This window comes from Cornus florida, unplaced genomic scaffold (genome assembly GCF_030987335.1).
Source record: "Cornus florida cultivar Cherokee Brave unplaced genomic scaffold, ASM3098733v1 CherokeeBrave_3.0.0_Hap2_Chr01, whole genome shotgun sequence".
Classification (NCBI taxonomy): Eukaryota; Viridiplantae; Streptophyta; class Magnoliopsida; order Cornales; family Cornaceae; genus Cornus; species Cornus florida.
Window position 1 is genome coordinate 88,721,005 of NW_026775571.1, and position 11,051 is coordinate 88,732,055.

The 11,051-nt window shown below is 34.2% G+C and overlaps 1 protein-coding gene across 7 annotated transcripts; it reads left to right on the forward strand.

Moving 5' to 3' along the window:
- Window positions 1-4,607: 4,607 nt before the first annotated feature.
- Window positions 4,608-9,813, forward strand: LOC132305182 (protein NUCLEAR FUSION DEFECTIVE 6, mitochondrial). Of its 7 annotated transcripts, XR_009481618.1 has the most exons (5): window positions 4,608-4,849; window positions 5,009-5,130; window positions 6,575-6,616; window positions 8,311-8,384; window positions 8,481-9,813. XR_009481618.1 is itself a non-coding variant. In XM_059802881.1 (4 exons), the coding sequence occupies exons 1-3, from the start codon at window positions 4,695-4,697 to the stop codon at window positions 6,580-6,582; spliced, it is 285 nt and encodes a 94-aa protein (XP_059658864.1). In that variant the 5' UTR covers window positions 4,608-4,694; the 3' UTR covers window positions 6,583-6,616; window positions 8,727-9,813. The 7 variants fall into 7 exon arrangements, 5 of the variants coding, with proteins under 5 accessions (XP_059658864.1, XP_059658870.1, XP_059658860.1 ...); XR_009481617.1 differs by lacking the exon at window positions 6,575-6,616; XM_059802881.1 differs by lacking the exon at window positions 8,311-8,384 and having other exon boundaries at window positions 8,727-9,813.
- Window positions 9,814-11,051: the final 1,238 nt, after the last annotated feature.

Genomic DNA, 11,051 nt, shown 5'->3' on the forward strand with positions numbered 1-11,051 from the left:
TTTGTGTGTGTGTGTTTTTCTTTCTTCACGTTATTGATCATTAGGGCACACTAAAAGTTTGTATGTAAGTGTGTTTGTCATGTATGAAATTATATCACTAACATGCAGAGAGTAAGATTATGTTTTAATATCAAAATTTTAGTGGGTGAAGTACATCACCATTACTAATGAATTTCGTTATTATAATAGTGTGAAATTCAAGTGTAAGTAAATAATGACAATATATAGTGATAAACTTCATCCAACCAATGGAACCATGAAATTAAAAACTTTAACCGAAGAGTATTTTGATCCATGAATTTGTTGATGTGCTTTAGCAAAACTCTAGCTGGTACATCAATTTAACCTAGCTTAATTAACTACATAACAAAAGACTATATATATATATATATATACACACACACACACACAACAGTTTGCATTTCGGTGAGACAATAAAGGAGATCTTATGACGGACTTGGTGGTACAACTAGACATCTCATTTGCGGTTGAAAACCTGTACGGTTTAAGTTGATGACACCAATTAATGAGACTTGGTCATGCTTATTGGTGGAACAATGACATAGACAACCAAAGAATATATGATGATGATTTTCTTCACTTTTACTTTTTCTTTCTCTTTCTTTTATTAAAGTTCTTTAATCTTTTACTCAAATTACAAAAGTGTTACTTTTAAAAGAGATATATTTTCTTTTTCTTTCTTGTAAAATTACCATTAGCACAACTATCTTAGAACTGTTAATTGCTAACTTCTCTTTCACTAATTATCCTATGATTGCATGCAATTGTCACATGTACAATGGCTGAAATTGAGGTCTTGCTTGGTTTATAATTTTGAAACAGTTTTTTATTCTCAGAAAACTGAAAATAAAAAACTGTATAAAAAATTCTGTTTGATTCACTCAGTTATAAAAATATCTGTTTTTAAAAAACTGTCTTTTATTATTCTCTGAAAACTATTTTCAAGTTTCAAACCAAACAAGTCCGGGCTCTCCGAAACCCAATTTTCTTTTTCACTCTGAAATTCTCATAAACTCACTTCTTAATTTTGCCAAGTCAAGAAAAAGATACAAAATTATTTAATTATATATATATATTTAGCCAATCTATAAAGTTGTTATCTAGTCAGTTGTCCAATCTAGACCCTATCTAAAAGGCACTATTTCATCACCCCCTTATAAACCTAACAATTAGGTTCTAAAAGTTGGAATTTTCTCCCCAATGCAGTTGAGTAATATAGGAAATTGAGCGTTCTACTAATTATTAAGTCATTTTAAAAATAAGAAAAAAAATAGAAAGAAATTCGAATACAGATACACTGATTTAAAAACTAAATATCATATCAATCAGGCCAAATGTCAATTCTACTAATTAATAGCACACATGCATTACATAAGACAACATACACAAAAGGTCACATCCTAGAGACCCTACATCACAAACAAGGCCATCATCTTCTAGATTTCAGATAAGCACTTCACAAATTCTATGGAAAAACAAAATATGAATTCTTTTCGATAAGTCTTTGGCCAGCTTGCACTTCCATTTATTTTTTATTTTTTATTTTTTATTTTTGTCAGACTTAGTTAAGACTTGAGAGAGAGAGAGTTGTCAATTTGTGAAAGCGTATGGGAGTGGGCACTATTTATGAAGAGGACATATTGACTCAATGGTTAGATTTATTAGATGGTGCACCACTGGATTGGTAGGGTCATGGTACAATTTAATGATAGCGCGCCAATTAAACCACTAAAAGGCAAAAAAAATTAAACTGGTCTATTGGAATTTTGTTGCCCGTGAATGACGGATTGACTTTGTCCTTTTTCATCACCTATAATATTTGTGTTTAATTAAGACTTGAGATTCAAGCTTCGAGCTTCAACTGCTTTTAACTTTACTTTTTGAAATTGCACTTCTTTTTGGTATTGATTTCCAGTTTTCGCCAATTAAGTCTCATATTTTGAATTTGGATGGATTAAAAAGGAGTAGTTGAGCTGTAGTTTGTTATGGCCTTAACTCATTGAAATTGACAGTTGTAAAATAATATCTCAAATTCAATTTAATTCACTTTAGTTGCTGTGGATTGGATTGGAGTTTTCAAATGAGTAAAATTGGGTCAACTAAATAGCGACCAAAGAATCCCCATTGGTTGGTCTAATGGAGCGGAGTCTGAAATAGACATTCGAAAAACGCATTAGGTTTTTCGGTGGTTAACTCTCTTAGTTTGCCCAACCAATTAAAATGTATTATTGAAGTTAGTTGATAGAGGTTAGTATGAGTATGTGTGATCAACCAATTTAAATGGTGCATGTGGGTTGGTTGGGCAATATCATTTGATATACCCAGCACATCCTATGTCTACTCATGTCTTGGAGGGAGTTTTACGGTCAAAAATAAATTGGTTAGGTGACACCCCCTTAAGGTTTGCTCTATTGACGAAAGTTAGGTCTTTTTTAAACACTCACACCCCCTGTTAGAAATTTAATCCAAACAAACTTTTAAAAGTTGTGAAAAGACTATATTGCTCTTCAATAAAATATCAATTATTAATCTAAAATATCAAAAAAATTAAATGACAGAATTACCCTTATTAATCATAGGCTTCGTGCAGTTGGCACTTGGCACCAACTTGTATAATCGTGGCATATTAGTTATTAACCAGTTAACCACTGCGTCACTAAATTAAAAAACTTGGGCCATCTCGTCTTGGTTAACCAACTTTACCAGGTACAACAAGTATGGCCTGTTGCAATTTAGTTATGGGCTCGGAAAGCAGATCTCATTGGCATTTTCTCTTTGCACAAAAAGCACACACACACATATGTGTGTGTGTGTGTGTGAACATTAAAATGGCATGATATAGTTGCAGAGGTACTCAATAGTGTGTTGGAGATGGAATGGTGAAAAAGGGTGAAAGGGGCATGTGGGAGACCATACTAATGATCACTAATCATTTCCACCAACTAGTTCCCCTACAGCACCGAAATTCCCATTTCATCATATATATATATATAGATATATATAACAATGACTTACCAAGATAAATAAATATAAAATTTATGACGTGCACAGAGAGCTTTGATCATCAATTTGGGCTATCAGAGAATGGGTGCTTGATTGGCTTAATTTAGTACAAAATTATTACTCTTCAACCCAGACCATCATTACCATCTCAACTAATTTTTAATTTTTATCATTTTATTTTAATTAGTATTGCTTCAACTTTGAGATGAATGTGTTCAATTTAATTTTGTCCTCAATTAGGTTGCGATAATTTATTCAAGTCAACTGGCCAAAATGAAGTTTCACCAAATCGTCTCTAGTTGGTTTGATTCTCATTTCAACGAACTGGTTCAATTTACGTAGAAAAAATATATTTGTAAACCGATAAAACGAATGAAAGTTATAAATTGAATACGTGTTAGCCGCTGAATGTACCAATGTTAGACAATTTAATTTTACACTTTACATATTTTACGATTAGTGGTGCACATGTTTGGATTTGGTACAATTTCAAGCTAAATCAGAACTGAAATGATGTAGAACTTCAACAACCTCCTAAAAAAGATAATGTAATGAGGTACTATTTATTAAAGGCCTACCCAAATAATTGGTACTACCCTTACTGTCAATAACGAAGTATACAATTATTAGAATATATAATATTAAATGAAATATATATATATATATATATATATATATATATATATATATATTTTTTTTTTTTTCCAATAACCTTGTGCACATGTTTTCACTTTTCATTTTAAGAGATAGACAAAATACCACTAATCTAAACAGCCTTTTTATTAATAAATGAACACTATTTGATTCAACCTTACTAAAATATAAAATGCATACATTTTTTTATAACAAGTGTACCAAAAAAAATCTTGCCAAGGCTCACACTTATTTTTCATACAATCATACATACAATATATATATATAGTTTATGATTTGGTTTGGTCTTAATGGACATGAAATCAGAATGAAAATGTGAACTAACGATTTCTTATTTTTAAAACCAGAATCGAACCACACAAGAACCAACCGACCATTCAGTTCAGTTCAGTTTGTACCAATTTATCGGTTCCAAACGTTTTATTGTGCACCCATACTTTTGTCAATTAAGGCTGCATAACGGGCTATGTCGGGCCAACCTGGAGTTTTGGAAAGCCAGGCCCGATCCAACTGGGCTTTCAACGGACTGAGCTTGAATACATTTCAAGTAACCCAAGCCCAGCCCTTGGATTCTTGAATAGCGTGTTGTGGGCTAGGAACGGGCTGGGCCACAGTTTCGAAATGGGCTAGAGTTCGGGCTCAGAGTTGTTAGGATTTTTATCTTAAAAAGGAATTCATTCGATTTGATTTTTTTTTTTTTTTTTCCAATAAAAAAATTGACATTGTAGTGGGCTGGACTTTGGAAAAAGATGGGCTATATTACGGTAATACTCCGTATAATTCAAACATTATATATTGATTCAAATTAATTCGAAACTTTGCGTTGATGTTTACCCGGAAAAAATAAAAAGCCACGTGTAACATGCTAAGATTAGAGGTACGATCTTTCTATACGAGTGCATATACAATATATACTGTATAAGTACTAAACCCCCAAAATAAACCCTGACTTCTTCGCCCGCCCCCAAACCAAACCAAAGCTGCTCTCTCTCTCTCTCTCTACGATTTGTGCAACCATGTCAGCCGCCCTCGCCGCCGCCGCCAGGTCCGTCGTCCGGTCCAACTCCGCCCGATGCGCAGCGACGAGACTCACCGCCGGAGCTAAACCTAAACCCGCACGATCTCCCTTTCGCATCCCCACGCAGAAACCACTCCCTTCTCGCATTTTCAGGTCAATCCTCTTATATACACACATATGTATATGTTTATATTCTCATAAACTATACTGCATCTCTATACAATTCATAAGTAAATCAATTTTTTTGATTGAATTACAGAAATGCTTTATTCAGTATATTAACAGGTCTCCATTTTTTTACTGCAAAAACAGGTCTCCAGTTGAGATGAGCTGCGCCGTTGAATCGTTGCTTCCATTTCACACCGCCACTGCCTCTGCATTGCTCACTTCGATGCTCTCCGTCTCTCCTCGGAGCTATGGTTGGACTCTTGAAGGTACTGTTACTTAATTTTTCTTGAGTGTTATATATATATATATATATATATATATATATAATATATATAATTTATTTATTTGTTTTAGGCATCTTTTTTGTTCGCTAAGATGATTAAGGCTTAATTCTACATTGGTCAATGATCTGATTACATACGTTTCGAATTTCTGCTTTTATGTCTTATTGTAAGGTTGTTCTTTTGACAGAATTTTCAACTACATATTTTGTGGCTTGTATGTGGACTATGGTTTACCTTGATTTTCTTTATACATTACATAGCTACATTGCCACTGGTTGGTAGTAGGTCAGTGGAACATGTCTTAGCATTGTGGAGCGTTTTGGGGTTTAAATAATATTTCGTTAGTATTCGTTACAGGTCAACGGTAGTCCAGTTCAAGGAAACACTCTTAAATCATCACAATCTTATGAAATTGGACTCCTCTATAAAAGATTAGAAATGAAGGGTATACATGCCCAATCTTAATGTTTCATGTTAAAGCTTTTTGCATATTCAGAAAGGTTAATAGAAATTTGACATGCACCACAATAATAAAAGCTAATATGAAACATGACTTATAAAAAAATCACAGTTGCCATCTGCTTAATTTTTGTTGGAAGATATTTAAAATCCTCGAACACAAGCTGTTGATGCAATATTATGCTGCGATTGGGTACAATATCGTATCTACAAAGAACGAAGAATTCACCTAAAAAGGCACCTGTGTGGTACCGGTCGAAGGGACTCCGACAATCAAGTTAGTACTAGATGGAAAGAGAGGGAAAAAAAAACTCTTCTGACTAATTTGTGTCGTACCTCTTAGGTTGACCGACCCCTCCTTTTATGGGGGGTCTCGGTAGTAGTGGCCACCTTCAACACGAAATAGGATCAAATAGTCGTATTTATCGTTAATCCAGTGTTAGGATCTCTCTCTATGTATTGTAAAAATGTCAAGGTGTAAGGTGGAATAATAAGCTGCAAGTCATGCATTTACTTCTAATTACTAAACATTACACTATTTAGTCTTTGTGTTTTTTTTTTTGTTCTTTTTCTTTTTCCCTTTTTCTTTTCCCATGTTTTAGTATTGAGCTTTGATATCGATTCACGGTGAGAGTTCCATCAGGCTCATTCCCCCTCTATTTCATTCTGTTGAGTTTTAATTTTATTTATCAAAAGGTAAGAAAGTATTTTCTTACTCTCTTTTTTTCCTATGCCTTCCATGATTCCATCTACTCCAGTTAAGTGTTATCTTGCTCTTCATTGATGTCCATGACTCTATGCATATCTCAGTAATTGGTAGGAGGCCATGAGGAGATATGCCAGATTTAACATGCATTAGTTGTTTGATTTGAATTCAATCCATTTTGAGCAAACTTTTTATGTTTTATTTCCTAATTATGCATAGTTTTTTTCTTTGTTTAATTTTTACTTCTGGGCAATGGCAAAGATACATGACGCACATGAACGCACAAGCGGTGCAGCTAAGAGGGTATTATTTTTTCCTTCTTGCTCTTTGTCAAAAATCTCCAATGAATTATAATTTTGACATAAAATTTGTCAAGATGCTTGTTAAAGTAGCACAAGCGTTATACTTGTATAATCAACTAAAAAAACCAAACTCTAAGAAGCATATTTTCAGTATAGTTTTACAATAAGACGTGACATGGAGAAGTACTTTTTCTTTTTGAGTAATTCTGCTTCTAATAATTTTAGTATAAGGATTCCGGGATTGCATATGTATTTATTTGTGGAGTAACATGCATCAAATATGGAAAATTTGATACCAATATATATCTTGCCTTCTAACTTCTTATTGCCTGTTATTTAATGGAATTTTCCAATGCTAAGCCTATGCATTCACTCATTCCTTTCTAGTTTGACACGATTTATCAGAAACCTTAAAAGTTCTGTCAGCACTTTGCCATTTTGAATAATGAATCTATTTCATCCATGTTGGTATGTAAAGTAAAACTGACTCTAAACATGTAAATGTCACTCAAACTACTAAACAATGTGTTTTACTATGTTTTAAGTAATTTTTGTGCTGAGAAAAGTTCCACAGTTTTTTTCTGAGCTACATTAGCCCTTTATGTTTAACATTTAAAATTTCTTTCCTAGTTATTAATTATATAGCCTTCAAATATCTGAATGTTGCAATTGTCATTGATTGTTGATAAGTCAAATCCATTGAAAAATGATAGCTGAATTAGATTATGAGAGACAACTAATAGATGAGCCTAGTATCTCTTTATCCTTTTGAATTAGCATTCATGCTAATATAATCATATTAAGTATCACACTGATACCTTTTATCCGATCAGATTGCAATGATGATGTATGATGAATATCGGAGGGTTCGGACAAAGGTTTATGTACAAGCGCTCTAGGAGAATGTCTGATAAGTAGAGTATTGAATGTTCTCCAGACAAGCAAGATCCTTTTTCTCCTTCAATTCTGTTTTTTAGCCTTTGATAACTAGCAAAAGCAAAGATGGTTAACTAGATAAGTTTGATATTCAAAACTATGTTTTCTGGCTCCTTGGAAAATGGGGGTAAATTCAGAATGTCATAGATAGACCTTGTCATGTGGCTTTATTTGTATCATTTCTACAAACATCACTGTTTAATAGTTTGCAAGTTAAAGTATGTCTGATGATGAGATCATCAGGGAAGCACAAGGGAAAAGTTGAGGAACCAATGGTGACAAATGAATGACACACCACACAAGGTGTCACGTCACAGTTAAAGCTGAGACGTTAATGGTGACAAATGACACACCAGATATCTCTCTCCCTGGTTCGCCCCCACCACACACCCCCCCCCCCCCCCCCCCCCCCCCAAAAAAAAAAAAAAAAAAACTTTTTTCTTTGCAATTGTCCGTGCCGTCAGTTATGAATTACCTGATATTACTTATTGGCACATTGGAAATTTAAGTTAAGGTAGATTTTTAAGGTTCATCTTTAATTGCAATTTACATTTCATCATCATTTCTTGTTTATTGGTTGAGTGAAAATGTTAATTCATAAAGTGGGTGGTAATTTGGTATAATCTGCATTCTACATTATTATGAAATAAAAGAATAGCATACATCTATCCAATGTCATTCTTTTTTGCATGAAATACTGGTAGCTCCATTTTCTAGCTGATTTCCCCAGGCTGTAGCTAATAGTTGGCTTTGCTACAGATAATTGACTTGTTGAAATTTAGTCGAGAAAAAAAAAAGAAGATCCAACCTTGCTTCTATTTCATCTAATGAAGGTTCTCTTTTGAATTTGATAACAGACGTCATTTTTTTCATTGTGGTGTACTTCAAACAACATTTTTTTTTTTGACTTGGAGTTTTTCTTTGTTTAGGACTGTGATTTCCACTCATTGGCTGACTCCGGCTTGGGAATTGCCATTTTGCCTCCATTTTTGTTTCCTTTGCTGTAGAAGTTTGTGTTTTGGATCATACTGATACTCAACTAGCAGCTGAATACCGACTTTATATTTTTATTCTGTTAACTGTGTCTCTTTTAACTTTTGGTTGTGGCTTTTGGGTAAATTAGTTGCTCATGTCTAATACCCTCCATAAGTATATTTTTTGTTCCTTTATTGTAGATGGATGATTGTTAGATTGTTGGCATGTGGTGCATCTGGCCGTAGTTTCCATGGATTTATGTGGACATTGTAAGGGCTACTCTGCTTGAGGATTATTCTGTTCGAATGAATGTGAAATCCAACTTAAGCTATTCTGCCATCATCCAAGAGTAGGTATCATAGTGCAAATGGATCGTATATTTTTCGCCCTAAAAATAAGATGCTGCTAATCATGCTGCGTTCACTCTTCAATGCAAGTTTATAATGATTCTTTTACTCTTCATAGAACCGTAGCAGTTCTCTCTTTCATTTCTTTTCTTTATTCTGGGTCTAGAGGTGCTCTTTTAGATTAATTTTACTTGTTTTAAGTTGTCTTTTGGGGTGTGAACTTGTGAGGTTGGACCTGGTCTATAAATAGCAGGTACAATCTCCTTAAGAAGTGGGGAGGTGGTTAGTTGATATTTGGTTGATGGATGTTCAGATTTTGTTGTGTGGTTATCATGCAAATCCAACTCCTTAGGATTATGCTATTAGGCAAGGCAATGACATGATGATATGAATCCAACTTGTGCGTGCACACATGTGCACACATATACAAAAAAGAATTTGGTTTACATTGTCTAATATACACCAATATTTACGTCTGCAAAAGCATAGGTAACCCAGGATGTGTCAAAATGCATGAAGGTTTTGTAGCATCGTGTAGGGTTCTTGAATAAATTTATGGCCCTAAGTTGCTAATCCGTTCCCCACATGAATCTATCTTTAGGTGACATTCTCTTTTATGCTGGGATCCTCTTGGCCCTCACTACTTACCATATTCGTGTGATTTAACTATCTCAAGATATGTTCACCACCATCCTCAGAGTGACGGATTTCTTAACTTCTTGGTATAATTTTGGGTTTTTTTGTTCGACTCTAGTATTGCAACCTGCATTTCCATCTACTGCCTTCATTATGTGGGAAAATTTGAAAGTTAGTGAGTTTCCAGTTGAATATTTATTCTGTGCTGGAAAGAAAGACGTGGTTCAAAACCTCATTTATGTATCTTGAATCTCTTCAATCTAAATGAGAAATCAATACTAGAGTGGCTCTTCCTAAGTGGACATACATATGCTTATTGTTCTAAGTTGGGCTCTGCAATCTTTTGTGTGTAAATCATTAATAAAGGTAATAGACTATTGTTCTTCTAAGCAGGGTTGAGCAAAAGTTTTGATTTCACTCCATTCAAACTATGTTCGGCTGTATGGAATTGGAGCTTTGGAATTGGAATTAAAATTGGGGGAAAAACAACTCAGAAAATTGAATCGAAAGTTTTTTTAATTCCACCAATTCTAATTACAAGGCTCCAATTCCATACAGTCAAACGTAGCTTCAAGGTTTTTGAAAATTGAAGATTTCAAGAATGGAGGTTGTGGTGTCTTTTGATCACCCCATACCCATGTTGTCATAGTGTTGGTGATATTGTTGATGTCAAAACAAACAATTGCATATACCGGCCAATTCCATAGGACTTTTGACGTCATCCCTGGTTGTGTTTGATGTGTCAGACAAAGTGTGGTTTTTCTTGTACTAAACAATATAAATGGACTCAGGTTTCTTGTAAAAACTAGGGTTTGTTATGGTGTTTAGTACTCATTAGCTTGGGGTTGGAGTGGTTCCTTCTCGCCCCCATTGGTTTACTGGGCTAAAAGATAAAAAGAACCAGTATATGAACCCCTTAGTTGACTGTGAAATGCTTAGTAAATACGCGTTAATACGAGGATGTAGGGTATATTTGAATCAAGTTAAGTAGGTGAAAGTGGCAAAGAAGGGTTCATCACCTACTCAATGGCCGGTCCCAACTTGAGAGTCTTTTCCAATATTATTGAATTTGATAGAATTTGGGAAGATTTACATGAGTTATTGGCTTATCAATTGCGCATGTATAGAGCTCTTCTCTGAAGGGGAGCAATATAGGTGGTTCAAATGCAGTTTGTAATGTCACCATTTCAATTTCAAAATGATGAATGACTGAAGTTTGTAATGTCACAATTTCAATTTCAATAGTATGTTCAAATGCAGTTGGTTCTTGATCATCTATCCGCATATTTGATCATCTCCCGATGAAATTCATTATTATTATCATCATTATTATTATTATTATTTTAACCCATTCATGGAAGTGGATACAAAGGTCTTCAATGTGGGCTTCCTCGTCATTCTAACTCTCATTGTTGCAGGACTAAATTCATTCATGAATGGGTTCATTTTTGTCGTTGAAATAAAGTTTGGCTTTCAGAAAGAGCTCATTGATGTCTTGTAATTAATTTTGACAGCAAACAAGGCATAACAACTTTTTGGGAC